The following is a 27966-nucleotide window of genomic DNA, read 5'->3' on the forward strand; positions in this document are numbered from 1 at the left end:
TACTTTGACTGACGGAAGTCCTTTGGGCGCCGAAAAATAACCTAAAATACGTTACCTTTTGTTTGTTTTCGATGTTAATAAAATAAGATTTATTTGTATTAGGATTAAAGTTAAGCATTGGATTTAAAGTGAAACCCCCTGCGTTATCTCCAATATCACTTTCTGTAGTTTAAAAATGGAGTTCATTGACGCTATACCGGTTACTTTCAAAGAAATTACACCAAATTATAATGTTCCTGAAAAATGGAAGGAAATCATACTTAACACGGGTGAGTGGAACTATCTACATACATATTTTAACGCATTAGGTACCTGAATAGAAGATCTAATTAAACATAACAATTTACGTTGTTGTAGGTGGTACCCACAGTACATTACAAGATATCAAACTGCCGCATAAAGCTGGGGGTTATTGGTACGAAGACTCTAAGAAAGCCAACACTAGAAACCGTCTTATTTACTGGTAACTATTTTTTGTCATTGTGTTTGTTTGTGTTTAATTTATTTCTAATTCTTTGTCATTTCATAACATCTATTGTTACCCAGGCAGACGACTTCAGATGCTATAGAACTGTCGGAGGCGTCCTTAGATGTAAACCTTTCATCATGTAATCTAAGATGCAAGGTGGCTCCAGGCACACCACCATTGAACAACATGACAATATATGAAAGGCGTAGTGCACAGGAAGTGGTCATATTAGCTGCTACAGTTTCCTCAGTTCACAGACTAGTTTTTCCTCACCCAGATGTATTGGATAAGAAGGTAAGCTATTTATCTGTTATTTAATAATATTAATTATTTATTTATTAAAATAGTTTCAAGATACATTATAAGTAAATACTTAGAGACTAAATATTTAGAGAGTTTATGGTTTTTGAATAGGAATTTCCACCTTTACATTTTATTTTATTTTGGACAATGGACAGTCATAATACAGCATTTACGTGTTACATAGTGATAAGTGAAGACAAAGAGTGCCCACAATTTACTTAAATAACAAAGTGATGATATGATCAGATTAAGACGCCTAAGAACAATAAGTTATATAGATTTGTTCGAAAATTTACTTCCACCCCTGCCTATCCGCTCGGGGAGACATATGCATACATACATTCTGTATAGTTTATGAGTAATAATGATTTGTTTCTGTATTATACTTAAAGCTGTAAGATCAAATGTCCTTTTAAAACCCAAATGTGTATGGAAATCTCAGCCACATGTGGTTAAGTAGGTATGTATTTGTTATATGAGCCATGTTAGGGGCATAATAATAACCCTGATCCAAGAGTGGATGAGGTTGATCATCTGTCTCACAACCCTCATGAGAAAAGAAGAAGATCTGTATGCAATTTATATGTTATATGTTTTTATGAAATAAAAGCTATATTCTTCATTTCAGGCAACATTTGGATCAATGAGTACAACATCTCCATCAATATTCCACGATATCAGTGCTTTGAGCAATCCAAATCATTACTACATTCTCAACCAGTTTTCTAATGCAAGTAAGTACTATAAGATTGCATAACATCGTGCCTGTCCTTCTAGTTGAGATCATTGTTATTATTAAAGCTCTTCCTTTCAATGTCACAAACAACAAGTTTGATAAGAATGTTACATAAATACATACTTTTGTAAAAAAAATCCTGTGATTTTTCTGATAAATGCTAATTGGTACAATGCTTATTATTTAACAGCTATTGATGCTTTCTCAAATTTCTTGTTAGAAATAAGCTGACCCATTTAAAATGTATGTAAAGAAGAATATCCATAATGACTTTTAGCAACTGGAGTAGCACACACTTGTGCATCTCTGCTGCGCGACAATGGAGAGGCGGTGTTTGCGCTGGCATTCGGCCACGGGGGTGAGGGATCTCTTCTCCTAGTCAAGCTGCCTATTGCTGGCAGTGCAGTCACCACTATACTGAAGAGAGAATCCACTGTGCCAAGGTTCCTGTCGGGAATCACAGGAGCTCTCAGGTGTGTATGAACAAAATATTGCTTGAGGAATTACAGAGCTTTTAGAACTGTAGTGTAGATTTTGAAGATAAAAATAGAAGAATGTTGTTTACCCAATTATTTTTTGTCTATTCTTGGAAACATAAATAAATATATGTTTTTGTTTTAAATATTATCTATGGCCTGCTACTGTGGCAAACGTCTTTTATTGCGCGTGGTGTGAAGTTTATCTCGGGCTTCGAGTAATCGCCATACGACGTTTAACTACGAAGACACCATTTGCTTCACTTACTAATCGAAACCCGCGAAATTACGCGCGTAATAGCGGAATCCGTTCAGAGCAAACTCCTTATATGCTACATATAACATCTTCTATTTGTTTCACCAGAGGAAAAAGCGCAACAGATGGGGTAGAGATATACGGCGTGGTGCTGACTGGTGGGTTAGCGGTGGCCGTGTGCGGGGACACGTGCCTGCGCGCGTGGTCGGTCGACGAGGGCGGCGCGCCGGCCGCCGTGTCGCCGCCGCTGTCGCAGACCATGGTGCGACCTAAGCCGCCTCGTGAGTCGCTTGGGAAATTAAAGATACTTAATTAAGTAACCATATGGTCTTAAGGTTCCTGAAGCCGGGCAGCAGCGGTATCGGTACTGGTTGGAGGTCGAGCAAATGGATTTTGGTAGGGCTCTAGCTAGGTCATCACCGTTTGGGAAATAGGTCGGTGTACTGCGGAACGGAAGGCGATTGGGGCAACCACCGTTCTACACGCCCTATCTATGGAGTATTGAAGGCGATTACTCCACCGACAAGAGCGCAGCTCTTAAATAAAGACACCTTTAACTATTGTGCCTGGAAATTTGGACTGCAGGTGATGTAATTATATGGTGACATACAGTCTCACCCTTTGGAACAAGGCTTGGTGGCAGCGCTAACGTGGATACGATGAATCACAATGGTAATAAACTATAGCTTATATAGATACTCCATGACTTTGCAGCCACTTTTGAGAATGATGTCCAAAAATGGATAAAACGAAACCAGATCGCGACTGACACGTTATCTCCCCATCGCCCAGTCCATCATGTGGGAGTGGACGCGGTCCCTTAGTCCTTAGTTGGCTTGGGAAGTTAGCTTACTTTGAATGTTGCAGCACACGGCCACATGCTGCAAAAGACGACGGGCGCCGATGGCAGCGCGGTGCTCGTCGCTTACCTATCGTTCCCCAACGAGTGCGAATTCGTCGTCATGAAGATGCACGACGGAGGACCCGGCGTCGTCAAGTTCTCGCATATTTGCCGGATTTTTGGGCCCCAGGTATGAAATAGGGTTCCATACCCAAAAGGTGAAAACGGTACCCAGTTGCTAAGACTTCGCTGTCTGTTTGTCCGTCCGTCTGTTGTCACCAGGCTATACATATATCAAGAACCGCAACAGCTAAACAGTTGAAATTTATGTATTTGTGTTACAGCTATAACATAAAAACAAAATAAATATTTAAGGGCCCATATAACAAACGTGATTTTTTGCCCTTTTTTTCTCGATTTCAATAATGGCAATGGGTAGACAGTAAATTTATGTATCAACCTAATCATAATGGTACGGAACGCTTAGTGCGCGAGTCCGACTCGCACTTGGCCGAATTTTACAGCAATATTAGATTATGTAAGCATCACTCTTTATGTTGACAGTCACTGGCCAATCAATAAACGTTTTTTTTGCTCGAATAATGACTCTTAAAAAGGCATAAAGTTGCAATTACTCCTGTGAAAGGGAAACTAAGAGGAGTAGGAATGAATAGCTAAAGGAGTTAAATTTCAACTAGTACCCTTGTTTCAGCTGGACCTCCTGGATTACACAATAGGCTATAGCGAAGGCAACAATGTTATCTGGGCTCTATGGAGCCAACCTGATGGGGAAACTGTCATCACTAGTAAGTTATATTTCTTTCTTATATACATATTACTTATGTTAGATTAGATTATTTATTTTATTAGAGTATAAGTGAAGATACCTTGTGCAGGTTTTTGAAGTCCATACTTTTGCGACGGAAATTCCACTTGATATCAACTAAAAATCATGGTCTGAATCATCACTCGAAGTTTTTGTTACGATGACACTAACACCCTGTATATCTTTTTAAAATTGAGCCTTCTAGTTAGCTTCTAGTAAACAATCAACCGAGACTGTTTGTCTTATCTTAAAAAAGGCATACTTTAAGCCTACGAGCGAGCGAGACAAACTGATGAGACGAGGTCGCTCGCATATTTGTACGGCAGGCAGCGCGCTGGGCGCGGAGGTGTCGTGGCGGGCGGTGTGCGGGCGGGACGCGGCGGCGCCGCTGCCGCAGCTGGCGTCGCACACGCACTACCGCGACCGACTCATGGCGCCCGGGCTCTTCCCGCCCGCTGTCATCAACAAGGCGCTTGTGGTAACGAGTTGACACATATTTTTTAAATGTCTATCCATTTTATTAAATATTAGTTATCAATTTCTCCAAGTAGGTATATGATTTAGTAATATTCTTCTTCCGTGTAAAGATATTATTGAGCTATCGATTTAAAAGTAAGGTTGCCATCAATCGTAACCCTTCAGGCAGACTAAAAGTACACTTCAATTTTAGGCAGAAATCTTAAACAACATTTTCAAAAGATTTTCGTTGGCGTATAACCCTATCCTTGATTCGTACAGGTTATTGTTTCATTTACTCATTCATCTTAAATTACCAGCCTTAATCTTTTTCGACGGCTAAAACAATGATAGGTATAACTTAAAATAAAAAAGCGAGGTGCCTGCTAGAAGCAGCACCATTATAGAAGTAATCCTTTATAAGACTTGAGAACATTTAATTCCCATTACAGGACTTCAATAGGTCTCACAAGGTCGTAGTGTCCATTCAGGCAGTATCAGCTGGAGCCCTTACTATTTCATATGATAAAAAGCTTTCAAAGTACTAATAACAAAGTGACGTCCCCAGATATACCGTCGTACATGGGGCGGCGAGTGCAGCGGCGCGGGCGCAGAGGCGGACGCGGGCGAGGCGGCGGTGGCGGCCGTGCAGGCGCGGCTGCGGCACCTCGCGGCGCGCGCGCAGCCGCAGGACCACTCGCATCTCATGCACAAGTTAGTTAGCTATTTGTTACTCTACTACGGCCAAGCAAAAAGAAGGGATATGTGTTTGACCCCTGTGTGTGCGTCTGTTCTGTCCGAGGTGTCACTAGAAGCGTCTCGATTGTCTGGTTGTTGCGTTAGATTTTCCACCTATCACGTTGGTCTAAGAGAAAGCTCGATGAGTTGTGGCTACTTTTGCGATGGATGTACCTCTGACTACTCCAATTGGGATGTAGATGTGAGCTTATGTTATATGTCACTGCTCAGCTGGTCGGCAGAAACACATGATAGAAGAGATGCGTAGAGGAATTGACTGGAAGTCTGGCCTATTATATTATTCCTGGGTATTATGTTATACACAATGTAAACTACATTACATAGATAAAAAAAACACTCAAGAGTGCTTTTTATATGAAAGACTGCAGCGTTAGCTCTGTCAGCTCTACTTTATTCGCCATCGTAAAAACGGACAGGTGTTAACAATGTTTTTGTCGTAGATGCTGGTCAGATTTGTACAGTTGGTGCATGCAGTATATGGAAGGACTTCAGAAACCCCTTGGTCTCATGGTTTCGACGCATGTGAGTATTTTATTATATTGTGTTAGTGATATCGTATCAAATACAGAGTGGTATGATTCAGAAAAAAAATTCATGAAAAGTTTAGTGTTTCTTTTTTTTAGTTCCATACTTTTGCGACGGAAAATTCCACTTGATAACAACTCAGAATCTTGGTTTGCATCATCCCTCAAAGTTTTCGTTACAATGTCACCAACTTAAAGAATTAACTTGGGAATAAAATGGGTTTCGACTAAATAATCTTACGTTACGACGTTCTTCCACGGAGACAGCATTCGATGTGTTTATTGGCCAAAACTAGCGGTATTACCGCACCGTGCACGCTAGATTGACAACGCGTTAAAAGTGCGGGCGGCAGTTATACCTTGTGATTGGTATGTAATGTTGTTAAAGGGCGCGGATTTAGAAAACGGGTGGTGGTGCGCGGTGGTGCGGCGCGCGGGCATCTCGCTGGTGCGCGAGCTGGAGCCGCTCGAGCGCATGATGCTGTCGCCCGACTCCGTGCAGCTGGACAACGTCTCTGGTACGTAACCGCTGCGGCTAAATTACGTACCATCTGTACCCCTGTGTAAACCCAAGCCAAGCCCAGGTGATAAAGCGCGATGTTTTATTTATTAAAGATGTTGATGAAGCTTCTAATGTCCAGTCAGCCATTTATGTGTGACGCGCGCGCATATAATCCCCAAAAAATTACAGTTTTATTATAATGAAGGTAGATAGATAGATAAATGTTGTATTATATTTTGGATGCTGTGTATAGGTGGCGAGACAGGCGAGCTGTCGACAGACGCGGTCCGCGTAGTGATGGCCGGCGCTTTGTGGGAGCGTGCTGCGGGCGCGGGCGGGGCTGCAGAGTTAGAGCGGCGGCTGTTCGCGGCCGCCGCGCCGCAGCACCGCCTGCTGCCGCGCCTGCTGCATCTGCTGCTAGCGCCGCGACCCGACAACGCTGCAGCAGCCACGCCGGTATGTACAGAGGCTCACACTGCTGGAGGCCGCAGCACCGCCTGCTGCCGCGCCTGTTGCACCTGATAATCTTCGAGAGGGTGCATATACACTGGACCGAAACTAACAGTTCGACGCTGCTGATACTCGTCCAAGTATTGCTAGTAGATAAGAAGCGTTTCACGTGGACTAAGTGGAATCGACTTAGGGCAATAAAACATCGCATCTTGTGACAGGCCTCGCCTCTCTTGAACTGTCACTAGACCTTGATTCATTGACGTACTTTAAAACACATTCGCACAATTTACAGACTCTGACGCCTCAGCAGATCGATGAACTCTCGTCTATTCTGGAACCAATAAAAGACTTGCAAAGCGCAGTCTTGGAACTCAACGACGCTCTGAGACTGGATGTACCGGATATCGACGTCACTAAGAGTAAGTCGTTCATTATTTACTCTTTGCGTTTCAAGGTCAAAAATCCGTGCACATTTAAAATTTTAACGGCTTCTGTGGATCCAGAGGTCCCGGATTCGAATTCCGGTGGGGACATATCACAAAAATCACTTTACGAGTCCTGGTTGGGTTAGGATATTGATCACCGGATTGTCCAAAATTAAGATAAAACGTGCTTCGGAAGATACGTTAAGTCGTTGTACCCGGTTACTACTTAGTCGTTACATGAGTCACGTCTGGAGCTTTTGGGGGCTCAATAATAATCCTGACACCAGGGCTGATGAGATTGATCCACCTCATAACACACACGATAGAAGAAGATTTAAAATTAAACTATTGCAGATGAAGATGAAGACTACAGCGAGTACGACAATCTATTCGCAAGCGACCTGGGCGTATCTGTCGTAACTGAAGCAATTCGACAAATGGCTGAAATGAGGTAGAGAATTTGATTTTGAATACTTTTTCACTTATTTGATAATAATAGCGGTTTGGATAGCGTCGATATTGTAGGAGCTGATACAGCGCAGCGTTAGCGATCAGCTAGCGGCAGCCTCTTTTCCTTTTATTAAGAAACATACTACCGCCACTTTTTATATTTAGGGGTAACAAACAGCCCACTTTGTAGAGGCTGTCTGGATGCAGAAGAAACTGTCTCCCATGTAATCCTGGAATGCACGGGAGTGTCAGCACAACGGGTACAAATCCTCAAAGGAATGGGATCACTCCGCGAAGCTTGTGAAAACCCCAGGAGGCTTCTGAGCTTCTGGAAGGAGTTAGGTTGGCTTACGTAGTCAACAATAGCACGCATAATGGGCCATCTTGAAAGTCTAAATGCGGAAAACAGAGACCATTATACATTGTTTTAAGTTTACGCGGTTATTATCATAATTAAAACACATAATAACGGGTTCTTACCGCGTTTAAATGGGGATATGAGACTCCCGATATTTCGACACTGTTGCAAGTGCCATGATCACGGGATGACTGAGTCTCATATCCCCATTTAAACGAGGTAAGAACCCGTTATTATGTGTTTTAATTCAGAGACCACTAGCTAAGCACCGCCACTTGTGAATAAGTCGATTCTACGTAACTGAGCAACTTTTATTTTCATATTCATTTTTGTAACTTAACAGTGTGTATGTGTAGTGTTTTTGAGTATGAAACATGTGCAGGTCTCGCGTGGTCCGCGGGGCGCTGGCGGCCCTGGGTGCGGCGCGGGGCGCGGGTGGGGTGCCGGGCGCCGGCCACTGCGCCGTGCACTGGCAGGCCTACCGCGCGCTGCTCTGGCTGCGGGCGCAGACGCTCAGGAGACCGTACGTCCACCATACTACACTTTAATCATTTGGCCAAGTTTATTGGCTGGTGACGTCGTCATTTTGTAATAGTTTTCGTGCAAACTCGATAGAAAATTCTCACTTTAAATGACTCAAACTTAAAAATATTTTATCATGATGTAACGCCAATTTTTACACAAATATATTTTTTGTCGAACGTTTCATCCGCTTAAAACTACTGCAGCTTTACACGACCTGTATAGCCGAGGAAAAGTAGCTTAAGAAAATTTCGGCCAGTTTCGACAAAAGTATCTCAATTGACTTAGTTGTTCAGCAAAATAAATTGATGTTCTTGCTTGTTGACATTTGTTTGTTGGCATTGCGCACTTATTTTTATATGCGCAATATTGCTTTTGTGGGCTCATGTCAATGAACTTTATTGAGATCACAATCAATGTTAATATATTTACAATAAATTACTTCAGTCTTTCCTGTTCACTCATCGCAATCAGTTGTTTTATTCCAAACTCCACAGCTAGCAATTATCGATACACTTCACACATACATTCGTAGTTACTTATACTTAGTAGGTATACTTACCTATAACTGGTGACCCCGATATTTTTGTTCGCGCCGCGTGTTACCGTTGCGTGTGATTTTAGTGTCGCGGAGACTGCACTGCACAACCTAATCAGCCTTCCACAAGCGGAAATCCCTGATCTGGTTTTCAAGAGGCACATAGTCTCCTTCACGACACTATGCCAGTAGATTGCGACGGCGAAGGAAACGGTGGCTGTCCCGGTGCAGGCGCCGAACTGGCAGCACTAGGCATCACGTCGAAGCTCCCAGAGTTTTGGACGGAAATGCCAAGGGTGTGGTTCGCGCAGTTCGAAACAATTATGGCTCCGCAAAAACAAGGTGACGAAGCAAAGTACGGCCTTGTCATATCCAAACTCGGCAAGGATGCGGTAAAGCAAGTGACGGACATCATTGTCTCCCCACCGGCCACACATAAATATAACGCCATAAAGGAAAGACTCCTAGCTGTGTATGAAGAATCGGCTGAGCGGCAGTTCCAGAGGTTGGTTAGTGAAGTAGAGCTAGGCGATCAGAAACCGTCACAACTGTTGAGACGTATGAGAGACCTGGCGAGAAATAGTCACGTGACTGAGAAAGCTCTACATAACCTCTGGATATCGAGACTGCCAGATCACGTACGAGCTGTTTTGATGGTAAGCCAAGATCAGAAACTTGACAATTTGGCAGCCATAGCCGACAAGATAATGGAAGGAAGATCAGCCGAGGTATCAGAAATAGCCGCCGGCCAACCACAGATTATGACAGAGCTGCTGAATCAAATCAGTAAACTAACCATGGAGGTAGCAGCCCTAAAGTCAAACATGCACCGACGAGAGCAACATCGAGACTACGGGCGCAACCGAAGTCGCTCACGCCCTAGGTCCATCTCCCGCCCAAGGATAACGCCTGACAACCCCAAGTGGTTATGTAAATATCACCTGCGGTACAGACATCGTGCACGCAACTGCGAATCGCCGTGCAATTGGAGAAAACAGTCGGAAAACTAGGTTCGGCGTTGACAGAGGCGGCCGTCAGCGCTATTTTACCATCAAACCGCCTATGCGTTACCGACCGCAAAAGTGGGTACCGTTTCTTGGTTGATACCGGCGCTAATATATCAGCAATACCCAAAAAAGGAAACAAATCACTAGCCGATAATATGTACAAAGTATACGCGGCAAACGGTACACAAATCAAAACATATGGTGATAAAACGCTGACACTAAACTTGAATTTGAGACGGCCTTATACTTGGACTTTCATCGTCGCAGATATTACACAACCAATTTTGGGAGCCGATTTTCTGGAAAAGCACAACATTTTAGTGGATATTAGAAACAAACGACTGATAGACGGCACAACTGGGCTTCTCACAAACGCAAAGTTAATGAACTCAGGTGCACCGACACTCCGAACTGTGAAATTAACTGAACCATACGCAGACATACTGGAGCACTATCCAAACATATTGAAGCCACTAAACGCACTGATACAGCCAAAACACAACGTGGTTCATCAAATCATTACTGAGGGACACCCTGTATTTAGCAAGTCAAGACCACTACCAGCCGATAGATACATGAGAGTAAAAAAAGAGATAGAACACATGCTACAAACTGGCATTTGTAGACCATCAATGAGCCCGTGGGCCAGCCCATTACACGTTGCAAAAAAGAAAAATGGCGAACTACGATTATGTGGTGACTACAGGAGACTAAACACCATAACAGTTCCAGATCGCTATCCGATACCAAGAATTTTAGACTTCGTCAACCTGCTACCCGGAACAACTATTTATTCAAGAATCGACCTTCAACGGGCCTATAATCAAATCCCAGTACAAGAAGTTGAAAAAACCGCAGTAATCACACCATTCGGCTTATTCGAATTTCCTAGAATGCCGTTTGGTTTACGCAACGCGGGACAAACGTTCGTGAGATTCCTGAACGCAGTATTAGCAGGACTCGATTTCATCTTCACCTACATAGATGACATATTAGTAGCATCAAAATCGCAAGAAGAACATCGACGTCATTTACACGAAGTATTCAAGCGATTAGACGAGCACGGTATCGCAATAAATCGAGCCAAGTGCGAATTAGGTAAAAACGAAATAGAATTCCTTGGATATCAAATAACACAAGACGGCATCAAACCACTACCAGAGAAAGTTGAAGCGATAAACAAGTATCCGAGACCCAAAATTGTACAAGAATTGAGAAGATTTTTAGGCATGATAAATTTTTACAGAAGAAACATCCCCAAAGCAGCACAATATCAAGCACGCTTAAATAAATATCTAATCGGCTCAAAGAAAAACGACAAGTCAGAAATAAACTGGACACCTGACGCAATCGAGGCATTCGAAGGGTGCAAGGCAAGCCTAAGTAACGCCGTCACTCTGACGTCACCATCAATACATGCACCACTATCGCTTATGACAGACGCGTCACAGACTTGCGTGGGCGCTGTATTGCAACAGAAAGAAAACAGAACTTGGAAGCCACTCTCATTTTTCTCAAAAGGACTAAGCGAGACACAGTCAAATTACAGCACATATGATCGAGAATTACTAGCTATATACATGGCAGTAACTCATTTCCAGCCGTATTTAGAAGGGCGAGAATTGATAATCTACACCGATCATAAGCCACTATGTCATGCGTTCACAACAAAGCAAAACACTACCAGCAAAACGGCATCCCCGCGACGATTACGTCATCTCGAATTCATAGCGCAATTCACGACAGACATACGTTACCTAGCCGGTAACTTGAACCCGGTAGCCGACGCACTATCGCGAGTGGAACAGATAGATTGCCCGACTCCCATAGATTGGAGCGAGATGGCAGATAGCCAACAAAGTGATATTGAACTCACTCAGCTGTTACAGAAAAACAACCTCAGCTGGAAAACTATCAGATTGAATGAGAAAAAACAACTATTTTGTGAAGACACAAAAATCAACCCACGACCATACGTGCCGAAAACACTTCGAAAACAAGTTTTCGACACTATGCACAACATAACGCATCCAGGCGTCAGACTATCTAAGAAGATGATTACAGAACATTACTTCTGGCCACGAATGAACACAGATATAGGAAAGTGGGCACAAGCATGTGAGGCATGTCAAAAAAGCAAAACCAATAGGCACAACGTACTCCCCATCGGCACGTTTCCGCCGACAACACGACTAGATCACGTGCACATAGACATAGTCGGCCCGCTAACGGAATCAAACGGAAATAAATACATCGTCACAATGATAGACAGATCAACCAGATGGCCAGAAGCTGTACCAGTTTCGGATATTACCGCAAAAACAGTAGCAGAAGTCTTCTTAAATACATGGATAGCAAGATTTGGATGCCCAAGTACCATAACAACGGACCAAGGACGACAGTTTGAGTCAGACTTATTTAACGATTTGACCAAAGTACTAGGAATCAAAAGAACAAGGACAACCAGCTATCATCCACAAGCAAACGGTTTAGTCGAACGTTGGCACAGATCAATGAAAACCGCGCTCATCGCTCGCGGAAACACCGGAAATTGGTCAAAGGAATTGCCCATAGTACTACTCGGATTACGAGCAGCACTACGCTCAAAAGAAAACATAAGTCCAGCCCAAATGTTATACGGAGCAAATATTCGTCTGCCAGGAATGATAATCGAGCCGAAAAAGCAAGATTTATCACCAGATAGTTACGCCCAGACACTTCAAAACACTATGGCAAAAGCAACTCCATTCAACAGCGAACACAACGCCACCAAACATAATCCGTACATACATCCACATATGAAAGATTGTCAACATGTATTTGTCAGAACCGACGCCGTTAGAAAACCTCTAACACCTACATACGAAGGCCCATACAAAGTTCTAGAGAAACACGAAAAGTTCTACAAAATACAACTACCAACGAAAACTGCAATAATTACCATCAACAGACTAAAACCTGCATACATTATTACAGAAAAAGAGGTAAATGAACCTTTAGAACCAACAAAAATTAACAAAACTCGAGAAAACAACAACCAGAAAGTAGAACACACAGGCTGTAATAAGACACCACCGCTGACAACGCGATCGGGCCGGGTCGTTCGCCCAGTCGTACATTTCGCAATAGAACCAAATCCACAAAAAAGGCTGCGCAAAATACCATTACAACAAAATCCAGCCTAGCGACTACAAGTTTATCTTCGCACTAACTTTGCCACCATTGCTATCCTAGGAAAAATGGGAAATTGGGGTGGAAAGGAAGAGATCGTCGTGGCGCAAACCGCCGCTGGAGCGGGCGGATCAAACGCGTCAATAACCAACATCGGCATTGGAATAATGTTCGTAATATTCATCATCGTGTTGGCATTCCTTTCATACAAACAGTGCAGGAAGAGATTTTACAAAAAGGTACTACGTCACGTGGACAACCGGAGGGCGCAGGAAACCGCCCCAGCACCAACAATGAAGAAATGTTGCAGCAACCATGGCCATCAAACCGTATGAAGAAATTAACCTAAAAAGTGAACAGTAACATAGAAAATCCAGGAACAATTTTATAAAAAATGTTTTAGAAATAAGAATTACGTATTTTAAAGTGTTTTATACCTATCGATTGTTAGTTAAGTTGAATTTCGTATTATGATTTTTCTTTCTCAAAAGGGGGAACTAATGTGGGCTCATGTCAATGAACTTTATTGAGATCACAATCAATGTTAATATATTTACAATAAATTACTTCAGTCTTTCCTGTTCACTCATCGCAATCAGTTGTTTTATTCCAAACTCCACAGCTAGCAATTATCGATACACTTCACACATACATTCGTAGTTACTTATACTTAGTAGGTATACTTACCTATACTTTTTTAAAAGAATTGCTTCGATGTGACTTTTGTACCCGCCAGGTCGGCGAGCTCCGCAGAGGCGTTCCGCCTGAAGCTGTCGGCGCTGGGCGCGGAGCCCCGCTGGGCGGGCGGCGCGGCGGCGGGCGGCAGCTGCGTGCACGCGTACGCGCGCGCCGCGGGCGGCGGCCGCGCGCGCGCGCACCTGGCCGCGGCGCGCGCGCCCTCGCACTGGCACCACGCGCTGCCGCTGCTCACCTACCACCTGGCGCACCAGCTGTATCCTTTACCACTATCTAATCTCCTGTACAGGGTCACACCCGGACACTTCATACATAACACCTCGTTTTACACAGACGTTACACATGGACGTTATCGTATCGATGACGTAAGACCGAGAGGGCGAGGTAAACCTAGCTCAGCTGCTGGTGGGGAGCGGAGATTTGTCGTTCTATACGTAGTGTTATTGCTTATTCTATGCCAGTAGTGTATGTATCTTCTATACAGCGTGTGAGGGATGATTCAGACCATGATTCTGAGTTGAACAGAAAATAATCAAAAAAAAAACACAAATTTTCATAAATTTTCTTATTAATCACGAAATCTCAGATTAACTGATTCTTAAAATAATCTGAGTTTTGTAGTTAGACATTCGTTATAAGGATGTCATACATTTAATAGCCAAAATTAATTTCCTGAGCGAGCATTCAGATGGGCAGTGAGCGGCGGGTTCGAGTTCGGGTGGTGGCTGGCGAGCATCAACCAGCCGCGGCTAGTACAGACCTACGTCGCCATGCTGGAGCCCTGGTGCGAGTGGAATGCTTGCTCGCGTATGTTGTACTTATTATACAATAACGTAAGCTCACGACTATATCCCAATTGGGGTAGTCAGAGGTACATTCATCGCAAGATGAACGAAGTACCCACACCTCACCGAGCTTTCTGTTAGACCAACGTGATAGGTGAGCAGTAACGCCGTCTACAATGGTCGAGCCAGCTGTGATAGTGAACACTACAGTCATGAGCAATATCATGTACCCACTTTAGAACCCTGTCGCACTATCATGTTTGATATTTAATGAGACTTACAATTTAATTTGTCAAAAAGTTAATGTGACATGGTTTCAAAGTGTCTACATATTAGTACTCGTGACCGTACTTACTATAAATTAATAACTTATTGGTGCTAATCCGATACCAGGATTCGAACCGGCGCTCCCCGATTGAGAAGCAAGCCGGTGTACCACAGGACTACAGTGACGTTTATACAATGTAATAATAGGCTCCAATTTGGGAGGTGGACACATTATATAAATTCTATAAGCATATTTTGAAGCGTTTCAACGAACGTAATTAGATTGGACTACCCTAGAGTGAGCAACCAAACACTTCACACAAAAAACCACGTTTTACACAGACACTACACATTGACGTTATCGTACTTGCACACCTGTGTGTGTGGTGTGTGACGTTTGATGCCCATACGATTGAAGACTAAAGTAAGACCAGGGGGGGGGGGGGGTAGCTCAGCCGGTGATGGGGAGCGGAGAGTTGCCGCTCTATACGTTCGTAGTGTTATTCTCTATTCTATGCCTTGAGTCTGAGGCAAGGGTGACGTGATTGCAGGCCAGTTCATACTAGGCCTGTCCCTGCTGGAGTTGGAGCAGCCGGAGGCGGCGTACACTGCGTTCTGCAAGGCGGCCAAGGGCGTGAGCACGGAGCCCTTCCTGCGGCAGCTGGTGGCCGCGCCCGACGCGCGCCTCACTCAGCACCAGGCGCTCGTGCTCTACTACATGAAGGTAACATTACATGAACACAATGCACAGCCGTGGTCTAGTGGTTACAGCGTTAAACTCGCGATCTGGAGGTCCGGGTTCGATTTCCAATGGGGACATAATCGAAATCCCTTTGTGAGACTGTCTTTTGTTTGGTAAGGACGTTACAGGCGTTACAGGCTTGAATCCCCTGAACAGTAAGATGATTCCGTGCTTCGGAAGGCACGTTAAGCCGTTAGTACCGGCTATTAACTGTAAAGACACCACTAACCCGCAGTAGAGCAGCGGGGTGGAGTATGCCCCATACCCCCTCCGGTTGATTGAGGGCAGGCCTGTGTCCAGCATCTGTTTATGTTATGGGTACAATGCTTTGGGATTTCGTTCACCAACAGAATAACATAAGCTTACACTATTATCCCAATTGGGGTAGCACGATGTTCAAATAATGCGAACTACAGACACGGTGAAGCGGCCTGAACGCAGCGCAGATAGCGACGGCGTTTTAAGCCACTTTCTATAAAAGAACCCGTGCGGAATAACTAGAAATCTCGCTAGTATACAACTCCCTTGACACGAGAGGTGTTAATACGTACGCCATATAAATATTGAGTACATGTGACGCTAATGTTTGTCTATCAGGTGATAAAGCTGTTCGAGATCCACGACGCGGGCGCGTGCGTGGTGCGCCTGGCCGAGACCGCCATCAGTATCGCAGACAAGGATGACCCTAATTTGGTACGAACATTTATTTTTAATATGGAACTGAAAAAATAAAAAGAGTTGAAAACATGCAAGAAAATATATTGAATAATTTAGTCTTAAATTTTGTCGTTACACATCTATACTATAACTCCCGGTAAACTTCTTGAGCATCGAGTGTCGTAGTGGGGGAAAGTTCGCGCACGTACACTTCCGTGCAAAAAAAATGAACTTTATTTTCTTAACTTCATTAAAAAAAAACAATTATTATATTATTTAATTATGTAAATAAAACTAAACTTATATTATTATAGTTTATTAAAACTTATAATGGTGCTAATTCCTGTAAATACCATCTAATTTTATTTTAAGTTATATCTGTCATTTTCTTATCCGCGGAAAAGGAAAGGGACGGGTAATTGACAAGCATAAAATTTATGGAACACACGTCAATTTTAAGCACAAATCTAAACCAACCGTCTAAAAATTTTACATCAGTCAATAACCCGACACATTCATTTACTCATTCTTCCTAAAATTAAGAGCTGTGAATCATCCGTCCCTTTCCTTTTCGACGGGTATGAAAATGACGGATATAACTTAAAATAAAATTAGGCGGTGTTTGCAGGAATCGGGGCCATTATATTATTATATTTAATAAAAATCTAATCGTCAGGTAAGTATAATATTGATTAATGAAGATTAATATGAGGTTGAAACCAGCAATACCAGAGCTAGTGCTAGGTTTTGGATCTGTAGACATAGACCTCGTGCTAGTAACTAATTCTTAAACTTAAAAAAATGAGCAATAACAAAAAAATCCAACAAAAGAGCAATAACAAAAACATGACAGTTTCACTGCACGCAAGTGTATTCGGGAGTCAAAGGGACGAAGACAAGAGTGCGCGGGGGAAGTATCGACTGATCTACCAATAGCCGGTCGATGCGGGACTCACCCGCCCCCGCGCCCCGTACCGCACCACCAAAGAGACCTAAAATTCGGTTGTGCGCAGTCAAGGTCGATGCTCAAGAAGTTTGCCGGGACCTATACTCATGTTGAATAACGCCGTATAATAAGGAAAAATACTACGTATAGAACAGCAACTCTCCGCTCCCCACCAGCGTCTGAGCTAGGTTTACCTCACCCCCCATCAAAAATAGTTGAGTCGTCACACACACAGATACACGTGTACGATAACGTCAGTTCCTAGCCAGTCAGTTATTATAGTTACTCGGATACTCCAGTAGCGCCGTGTGAGACCGCGCTAAGTAGCACTTGTGTTGCAGGCCATGTTCCAGTGGCTAGTGTTCAAGTGGCACCTGGCCGGCGGGCGCGTGCAGCGCGCACTGAGCGCGGCCGCCGCTAATCCCGCCGCAAGTGCGCGCGCAGCCGCCGCTGCTACGCTGCTCACCACGCTCGGTATGTACTATAAGCTGCAAAAGTGCAATCAATTTATTGCAAAGTAATAAATTAACTGGTGTCACTTAAGACCTCCTGGTTACATGTCGTTTCTGTAATAGATAAAAAACAACTACAAAAACAGAAATTTTGTAATTATGACAACTAATGGTTCATAATTTGACCACTGTTTACAAATAATTCGTTGGGCTCAGTGACTGAACTTTTGCTCTTTAATTGTACACTGTGTACAATTGGATAGTTTCCTAGGTCAAAGATAAATTATGAAACTCTGATTATTATAAATAACGACAGATTTAAAACTGACGAAAAACATTTCCTTTTTTCTATTTAACTTATTTATGAATTTTAATCAAGAAAAACGTAATAATAAAGGCATTTTGCCACGTTTTTCTATGAGCTGTAGGATTGTAATCGGGTTGGTTTTACCTACTGGTTGGAAAGTCAAAACGGCAGTCGCTTTTATTAATAAACTCGAACCCTGAAGAGATGATTCTAATTAGGACGTGAACCATGTGAAAATGAGATTATGCTGGGTGGTTCATCATCTCTCAAGCATGGTAGTTTATTCAGACGTTTTGAAATTGAAGATTTGACAGGTTTTGTATGCTAGATAGCTGTGACATCGAAGTGAATGTTTTACGTAGTTATTCGTGTACCTATTTATGTTATTTCGAAGACAGTTTTCACGAATAAATAAATTGAATGTGTGCGTCCCAGCGTCGCGGCGCCAGCTGGGCGCGCTGCTGCCGTGCGGCGCGCTGGCGGGCGAGGCGGAGCGCGCGGCCGCGGCGCGGGCCAAGCTGCACGACGCGCATGCGCACAACCCCTACTACGACTTCCTCTACGCGCTGCACGTCTCCCGCCACCACTACAGGAAAGGTTTGAAACACTTTCGTTTTTTGAAACTAACATTCGGATGTAATTTGACAAGAAGCGAAAACGTCTGTACGACTTCTGCGAATCGAATAATCGCCTCGTCGTAATTGAAATGACTGGATCAAATATAAATTATAAAATGCTGATCTAGAAACAGAAGTCATTCTATGATGATCAAAATCAATATAATTGTTCTTTTTCACTTATAAATGAGTTACGACGTTTGAACACGTCCAATAAAGACGTAATGCTTTTGTTTTTTCATAAACATTCCATAGTCATGTTGACGTTTCGTAAAAAGGATCACCTACGCTACGAGCTTAAATCTGGGGTGCGCGAGGGAACTCAAAAGGCACCCAAAGAGACTAGGCGACGCTGGGTTGACCGGGAATGTTCATCCCAACAGGGGATAAAAGGATTAGAAGAAGTAACCTACCATCTTGGCTCGGTTCGTACGTTGTAAGGGTAATATTAATGTTAATTTCGGTAGCCGCGGCCGTGATGTACGAGCGCGCGGCGCGGTGCGAGGCGGAGCGGGCGGAGGGCGGCGGCGACGCGGCGGCGGGCCGCAGGCGCTGGCTGGCGGCCGCGCTCGTGTGCCTGCGGCTGGCGCAGCCCCAACACGCCTTCCTAGCCAGGCCCGGCCGCGGGAACCTGCAGGTAACCAAACGCCTTCTGTCGTGTGCCAACTGTCAGAATTATCATTAGGCCGCCGCCGCCGGAGGCTCGCGATATGGCTATCGTATCATGAGCCATCATGTAACGGTTACGTACTGTTAGATAAGTATGGCTATCGTGTCATAAGCCATCATGTAACGGTTACGTACTGTTAGATAAGTACGTGGCCGTTACATGATGGCTCATGGCACGATAGTCATATCGTGAGCTTCCAGCGGCGGCGGCCTAATGATAATTCCGTTACATGAGCCATCGTGTACGTAGCCGTAGCCGATGGCTCATGTAACGGCTACGTACTGTTAGATAGAATAGAATCGATCGACCTAATCTCAACTGATACATCACTATAATGAAGTAACAACACTGGCTTCTGTACATTGACAGATCTTATTAGCGCCGCGCATTGTAGCTAGTGTAAAATGTTCATCGTCACTAATTTAAGAGCCACGCTACTTTTTTGGGAAACATAGGGCAGTGGTTCCCCCCTTGCCTTCCACCTCGCAGTACACTGTCTGTGTACTGTGGGATGGCGCCCAGAGTAAACTAATTGTAGGTACTGAAGTAATCATAACGAGCTTTTGTCAGTTAAAGTCTGTAATAGTCCTGTCCTTTACTTAAAATAAGTGCGTGAAAGAGATAAAGCTAGATTTATAATAAAATTATGTTTGTGTCTGCCAGACTCGGTATCGATACGATCACGACGATTTAAACATATGAATCTTTGTTCAGGTGATCGGACCGGAGGAACTAGCGGCAGAGCTTCGTGAGGAAGATCCGGACTCGATGGATCCGGTGCAGCGGGCGCTACTGGGTGAGTTTTGTCTTAGCGACAGCTCCCCGACTTATTGTTAGAGGAGCACCGACCAGTCTACCGATATCATGGTCGGCGATGAGGTGGCAAAATTCGAACCCCGGTGGAGACAAATCACAAAACTCACTTTGTGATCCCTAGTTAGGACATACTTTGGAAGGGACGTTAAGCCGTTGGTCCCGATTACTACTTACTGATGTAATTACGTAGTCGTTACTTGAGTAACGTCAGTGGCCTTCGCGGCTCAATAATAACCCTGACACCAGGGTTGATGAGGTTGGTCATCCTCTTCAGAACTCACACTATTTATAGTTCTTATTCTAATAAGAAGTGGGCAAAAGGGCCGACTAGTACTAAAATGTAGAAAATACATAAATCAGACCAATGTACACAATTTAGACTAATTTATACTAAAATATGTGTTAGCATTCAGATTAAATCCGCACGAATTGAATTGAACAGGCCCTCAATGAAAGACTATTAGGAAAACATATATTTTCTGTCTCATCCACTCTTTGGGAAATCGTATGTTGTTTGTAAAGAAGTTAAACTATCTTTTTACCCAATTTCCATTCTTATAGGAAGTGAAAACATAGACTTCGACAGTTTGTATCCGAGGCTGAAAGAGGCAGACGCGGAGACTCTATTGGCGGTGACAAAGAGAGTGCTCAGTACTGACCAGTTCCTGCCGCGCTGGTTCCTCATGAGATATATGGTGAGTTTATTTATGTACAAGCTATTTGAATCTAAAAGTGAGTGGCATGCCGCATAGTAATATTTTCCGCCTTTCCTAGAAAAATACTTTATAATTTGTTATAATAATATATGGAGCATGCTCCACCACGCACCTGCACTGCGGGTTGGGACCTGAGAAGCACGGAATTATCTTTCTTTCGGACAGCCAGCTGATTCAAACCTGCAATGTTCTTATCAAAAAGGTTCCCCTGGTTGATTGAAGGGGGGCCTCCATGCATATAGGTTGTTAGTGACATCGTAACGAAAACTTTGAGAGATGATGGAGCCCATGATTCTGAGTTGATATTAAGTGGTATTTTCCGTCGGAAATTATGAAACTGAGAATAATAATAAAAAAAAACAATTTCATGAATTTTCCGACAGGTTAGCCGGGTTGTTATATAAATATTAATATAATTATTGTCGGGCCAGGAGGTGGACGGCGCCGGCTGCATCCGCGCGCTGCTGTGCGGCGGGCGCTTGGTGGAGGCGGGCGCGGCGTGCTGCGGCGCACTGCGGCGCGCGCTGCTGGCGCTGCAGCCGCACGCGCGGGCCGCGCCGCGCCGCGCGCCGCTGGCGCTCGCCGACCGCCTGCTGGCCGAGCTCGCCGCGCATCTGCAGCACCCCCCGCACAAAGAGGTCCCTACTACACGTCATACGTGCTTAACGCCCTTACTGTATTATATTGATAAGTCCAGCGATCGCAGCTTGATGACGCTGTGACGACCTCTCATGTACGACACGAGGATAGGCTCCAGAGGCGCGACAGCGCCTGCCCCGGCCGTACCAGAGTGGACATCCTCTCCCGGGCCGCGTAAGATAGCCGAATCGCCCCAAAATGTCAGTAAGGAGAAAAAATACAATACTTGGTAAACACCAAGACGAAAACACAGAAAACGTCGTTTTACTAAGCAACTGTTTATAGATAGTGATTATTATGAAAAAAAAGGAAACATGTTATGAATGTGTGCGTTACCCCAGCAAGAAAGTATCTCCTAGAGTTATATGAGTAGAACGTATAGTTGGTGCCTTATCTGCTGTAAATGTGCCCCACATAAAAAATGTGTGCCCCCTGTCGTTTCGAAAAAAAATCGAAAAAACGATTCTTGCTGGGGTAACGTTTTTCTAGCAGGAAAATTCTAAACGAATGATCGGAGAGAGAAAAACTGTGCATGGCCAGATAGCTTATATGTGTGCCAAAATGTGCCCCCAAAAATAAAATCTGTGCCCCTTCAGATTTTCGAGATATTGCATTTCCTGCTGGAGTAACGTTTTGATGAATAGTATATCTCTAAAACCATTGCATGTGCCCCTGTAGAATAAACATACGCGAGTAGCTCTTAATGTGTGCCCCTTTGTGCCCCAATTAGATTTTAGAAAATATTTATAGTTTTCAAGTTATCGCGGTTTTATGAAAACCCGAAAAAACATCGCAGCGCCTAAATGAGACAAGGCATAACTTCGCTGAAAACTGTATTCGGTCTTTCTTGACGCTAATAATAACCATACAAAGTTTCAAAAATGTTCATGCATGCGTTTTTGAATAATCTTGCTAAAAGTAAAAACGATGGTGTCATAACTTTGACGGCAAAATACAAGGAACTGGCACAATCCCAGATGTGTAGGTGTAAACCAAAATCTTGTGCCTTTAGTCAAAAATATATGGTGAAAATATTGAGCTTCAAATGTTACGCATTAAGTAAATATAAACAAAAAACCAAAATATGTAAACAACGGCTGGTTATCCGACCAAATCTGAATGACTACTAAAAAGCGACGGATTCATACATATCGATGACCTTCTTTACTTTACTCACTAACCGGTTCACACGTGTTGTGCCTGAGTACACTGAAGTAGAAAAGTAATAACTAATAAAATAAAGTTGTTATTGGATTATATTTTAATAGCTGTTTCTATGACCTTACACATGATTAAGTACATTTATAAGAGCCATTTTCAAATAAAATGTACATGTGACTAACATGCTCAAAATCGTGACCAAACTGTTTTGTGACATACCTGTATTTTTATACTAATGTAAATAATAATTTCCACATCAACAAGCTGTTTCATTTATATAGTCACAAGGTGCATTTAATATATTTTTTAATTAGCCCTCAAAACTTTTGAACGCGACTGTAAGGACAACAGCTTAGGTATAATACGTCCAATAAAGAAGGTCCTCGTTAAGTATGAATCCGTCGCTTTTTAGTAGTCATTCAAATTTGGTCGGATAACCAGCCGTTGTTTACATATTTTGGTTTTTTGTTTATATTTACTTAATGCGTAACATTTGAAGCTCAATATTTTCACCATATATTTTTGACTAAAGGCACAAGATTTTGGTTTACACCTACACATCTGGGATTGTGCCAGTTCCTTGTATTTTGCCGTCAAAGTTATGACACCATCGTTTTTACTTTTAGCAAGATTATTCAAAAACGCATGCATGAACATTTTTGAAACTTTGTATGGTTATTATTAGCGTCAAGAAAGACCGAATACAGTTTTCAGCGAAGTTATGCCTTGTCTCATTTAGGCGCTGCGATGTTTTTTCGGGTTTTCATAAAACCGCGATAACTTGAAAACTATAAATATTTTCTAAAATCTAATTGGGGCACAAAGGGGCACACATTAAGAGCTACTCGCGTATGTTTATTCTACAGGGGCACATGCAATGGTTTTAGAGATATACTATTCATCAAAACGTTACTCCAGCAGGAAATGCAATATCTCGAAAATCTGAAGGGGCACAGATTTTATTTTTGGGGGCACATTTTGGCACACATATAAGCTATCTGGCCATGCACAGTTTTTCTCTCTCCGATCATTCGTTTAGAATTTTCCTGCTAGAAAAACGTTACCCCAGCAAGAATCGTTTTTTCGATTTTTTTTCGAAACGACAGGGGGCACACATTTTTTATGTGGGGCACATTTACAGCAGATAAGGCACCAACTATACGTTCCACTCATATAACTCTAGGAGATACTTTCTTGCTGGGGTAACGCACACGTTATGAATTCCAAGAATAGGGGAAAAATAAATATGTAGATGAGTAATATCATGTACCCACTGTCACACTATCATATATTTAACATTTAATGAGACTTAGTATATCATTTGTCGAAAAAGTTAATGTGACATGGTATCAAAGTCACATGTCACGGTATACATATTAGTACTTGTGACCGTACAAAGGGATACCCCCTCTAGCCAATTGTCACAATCAGTTAATCACTTGTCGATTGATTCGTAATGGTTGAATTATATTGCGATTTTAGCGATAACTGGATGAAGCAATTACAAAGTAATTCTGATTTTTGATTACAGGTGTACGACGAGTTGAATCAGTTGGTAAAAGAATATACTGAAGTTGTTATCAGGACATCCGAAGATATGAAAGTGGCGAGAATCGAGCATGCTATTGTGAATTAAATTTGTATTTTAAATAAAAGTCATATTAAGTAAAATGTTTTTATTAACGTAACAATAAAACAAAAACCTCTTTGGAATGAGTTAGTGGTACCACACACCGCACAGCCGACACCATCACAATTTAAATTATACAAAACAAGAAAATATTTCTAATCGAAATCTCGGAAAATTGAGCAATTCTCATTGTATTCAATGGCCCCGATTCCTGTAGACGTCATCTAATTTTAAGTTATACCTGTCATTCTCTGATCCGCCGAAAAGGAAAGGGATAGATGATTGGCAGCTGTTAATTTTAGAATGAATGAATGAATAACCCGGACGAATCAAATATGTATCTCGCTCGTATGCAAACTGTTTGACGCGTGCCATCTATCAACTTAATTCTGTCGGGTTATCGACCAATTTAAACATTTTGGAGGCTAGTTCTAGATTTGTGCCTAAAATTAATGTGTGTTCCATAAATTTTATGCCTGTCGATTACCCGTCCCTTTCCTTTTCGGCGGATAAGAAAATGACAGGTATAACTTAAAATTAGATGGTGTGTACTGGAATTAGCCCCAGGTTCTGAATATTATAATTTAAACTACTCGTCGAGTGTCGCTGACATATCAATCAATGGACCAAATAAATAATAACAAATAAGAAAAAATAAATATCAATAATAATAAACTTGAATGTTTTGTCATGGCACTATCACTTACACTTATTATTAAAGTGTACAAATAATTTGGTATGAATTAATAATGAATGTCATTTTGTTCCAATCACTGTCCCATCACTGTTCCAATTGACTACAATGACATAAATAATATACCTATCACAAACAATTTTAATACTACCACCAATATAAGTTAGCTTATCCTCTAAAGATATCTTGTATCAATTTTATCAAGGACAAGATAATAATAAAAGTTACACACCTTGTTCACCAATTAATTAAATATAATTAGAGAATTATAAGTTCCTCTGCAAAAAATTGCATTGGTTAATGTTTAGTCAACCTAACTCTCATTATAGTCAATACTAAGCGAACAAGCTTCTCATAGATAAGAAACATGAGTGCAGCTGTCATGACAGTCTGCAGTAACTTGGCTTCCAGTCCTCTGAATATTGTGAGGGGATTAGATTTAACATCCTTCAACAAGGGCTTCATGCTAGTTCCAGCACGCAATCTGGACTGTATCAGTTGAAGTGGGTATGTGACTGTAGTTGCTACTGCTTTAGCTAATGCTCCTACCAAAAATGCTGTGTATGTGTCAAACCGCCCTCTAGCTACCAAATTCCTCTTCAAAGCTTCATAAACCATGAATTGTATGGCTGGATTTGACACAAGCAGAAGGGAGGGTACTGTGCCTGACCACAAACCTTTTGCCCCTTCATTTTTATAGAGAGTAAAAAGGCCTTGAGATAGGTTTTTGTATGAATTTTTTTCCAGCTTCATTCTAGTGTTGACAACCCATAGTGGAGAAGTGATCAGGACATTGATACTGCCAGCAACAATACCGAACATCAAGTCTTGAAGGGCAGATGTGTTTTTGGCACAAGATCTGCGAAGAGCATGGAAAGTATAGAAGTAAACAAAATTCGACACTGATAGTGACTGCAGAACAGGAGTCAGGCCTCGATACAAGGAATCAATACCTTCTTCGTTTGCCAGTTTAAGAAGCAATTCCCAAGATGATCCTTGCAGCTTCTTTGGGTCCTCCACTGAAAAGTAATATCACCTTTTATTTATTCAAAATAATTAAGTGTTTATGGTTTTTTCATTTCATTGTAAACAAAATATTGTATTGTTATTGACTTTGTTATATTTACGACTGTAGGATGTTAATATTACACAATAATGCATTTAGGTATGTTGTATTGAATTCTAAAGTGCAAGTGTGTTTTTGACCTATGACCAGTGTCAGTGACCCACCTTGTAATCTGGACCTTAATGTGTCCAAAGGATAAAACGCGGCCATTCCGACCACGCTACCCTGTAACGCAATCAAGATTTTTTATTGTAAATAGTTTTATGTGTATACTAAATTACGCTATGTATTTAATAAATATTACTTACCGTGGCACCGGCCAATGCATGTACAAGAGTTTCATAACTAAATAGAGAAGGAGCCATATTTGATATACAGCAAAGGTATATTAGATTGAACGTCTAACAAAGTTACTCTTCTTTATTGGATTATTACATTGCGATTTTCTGTAAAGGGCTAAAATGCGCTATCCTCTTAGTTTGCTCGCTTGCACATATTGAATTATCATCAAAGAGTAATACTATGGAATTATTGCTGAATGAATGAAATGAACTCTTTGGAATGAATGAATAAATATGATCGACGACAATTCAATTATCCATGCTGATACGATGCTGATGCTATGTTGCTACGAAATGAATACACACAAGTTAGTTTACATATTTGCACTTCTTTTGTTAAATTACTTTATATAATGCCGTGATCTACTACAAAAGCAAGCGCTAAGCCAAACAGTATAATTTGACAGTTGACAGCAGGGCTGCCAGATGAAAAAAAGGCATGATCGTACGTCAACTACAAAAAAATCGTATTCCAAGGAAATTTTAAAATGAAAAGATAGTACAACTTAAAAGTTCAAAGTTTTTATGAAAAATGAGAATAATTCTTTAAGAATCAGAAAAATAATGCAATAAAACTGTTTATTAGACTTATACTAATTTTCTGAGGTTAATTTTCTTTTTTTTTTTATTCGGAAAACTGCGCTATTCGTCATCTATCGCCTGCATCACTTGCATGTCCTCGGGTTTTATTATTCTTGGAACCAGTATCATGAGTGGCAGTAACGTCGGTACTTTTTACTGTAATTACTGGAAACAGCATTGGTAGGTTCAAGACAGTCCAGTTCCGATAGAATGGCGCCATCTAAATCGTATCTTTTTTAATTTCTTCTGCACTTGTGATTAAAAAATGCCTGCAACGTTGAAAAAAATCAAAGCTGCCGGAGTAACACATTTGTTTTATTACGAAATGATGCCAGGTACCGTAAAATCGTACATTTTCCGTACGATCGTAGTCTTGCGATCGCACATGAGTAGAAATGCCAAAAAATCGTACGAGTACGATTTAAATCGTACATCTGGCAGCCCTGGTTGACAGTAATCAGCTGGTTTTGGTTCTGTTCGTCTAATGGTTAAGTCGATTGAAAATGTATTTTATTACATTCCATGATAAAATCGCAGCAACGTTAGGTAAAATATAAAATTAATTATGTAAAATTGAGTGTTGAGAAAAGTCAAAGCATAGAACTATACATAATATATTAGAAAAGTAAACATGTAAAAAAAAATATATAAACAATTTAAACGAACGAGTTCTAATTCTAAGGGCCCGGTTACATCTATCAATCTTTCATGAATCATGAATATAAACTGCCTATATACGTCCCACTGCTGGGCACAGGCCTCCCCTCAATCAACCGGAGGGGGTATGGAGCATACTCCACCACGCTGCTCCACTGCGGGTTGGTGGAGGTGTTTTTACGGCTAATAGCCGGGACCAACGGCTTAACGTGCCCTCCGAAGAACGGAATCATCTTACTTTTTCGGACAATCAGGTGATTCAAGCCTGAAAAGTCCTTACCAAACAAAGGACAGTCTCACAAAGTGATTTCGACAATGTCCCCATCGGGAATCGAACCCGGACCTCCAGATCGTGAGCCTAAGGCTCTAACCACTATGAATCATGAAAATCAACCTTATTATTCTATGACCGTTATTTACATGGGCCATATTCTAATCGTGTTCAACAGTTCT

The 27966-nt window shown here is 42.1% G+C and overlaps 2 protein-coding genes across 2 annotated transcripts; one reads left to right on the forward strand and one right to left on the reverse strand.

Moving 5' to 3' along the window:
* Positions 1-24338, forward strand: LOC126372403 (nuclear pore complex protein Nup160 homolog). Its single transcript, XM_050018125.1, has 27 exons — positions 1-269; positions 358-463; positions 547-763; positions 1401-1506; positions 1786-1981; positions 2349-2521; positions 3108-3271; positions 3794-3887; positions 4234-4385; positions 4932-5077; positions 5563-5644; positions 6035-6164; positions 6402-6604; positions 6894-7020; positions 7381-7477; positions 8217-8357; positions 13809-14024; positions 14457-14575; positions 15372-15544; positions 16160-16255; positions 17507-17639; positions 18360-18521; positions 19009-19178; positions 19926-20007; positions 20589-20722; positions 21175-21381; positions 24075-24338. Exons 1-27 carry the CDS (start codon positions 176-178, stop codon positions 24177-24179), a joined length of 3825 nt encoding a protein of 1274 aa, XP_049874082.1. The 5' UTR covers positions 1-175; the 3' UTR covers positions 24180-24338.
* On the reverse strand, positions 24205-26705 carry LOC126372409 (peroxisomal membrane protein PMP34). Its single transcript, XM_050018132.1, has 3 exons — positions 26242-26705; positions 26098-26158; positions 24205-25886 (listed from the first exon to the last, which is right to left on the reverse strand). Exons 1-3 carry the CDS (start codon positions 26296-26298, stop codon positions 25165-25167), a joined length of 840 nt encoding a protein of 279 aa, XP_049874089.1. The 5' UTR covers positions 26299-26705; the 3' UTR covers positions 24205-25164.
* Between the last annotated feature and the right edge of the window lie 1261 nt (positions 26706-27966).

This window comes from Pectinophora gossypiella, chromosome 14, assembly GCF_024362695.1.
Source record: "Pectinophora gossypiella chromosome 14, ilPecGoss1.1, whole genome shotgun sequence".
NCBI classification, from domain to species: domain Eukaryota; kingdom Metazoa; phylum Arthropoda; class Insecta; order Lepidoptera; family Gelechiidae; genus Pectinophora; species Pectinophora gossypiella.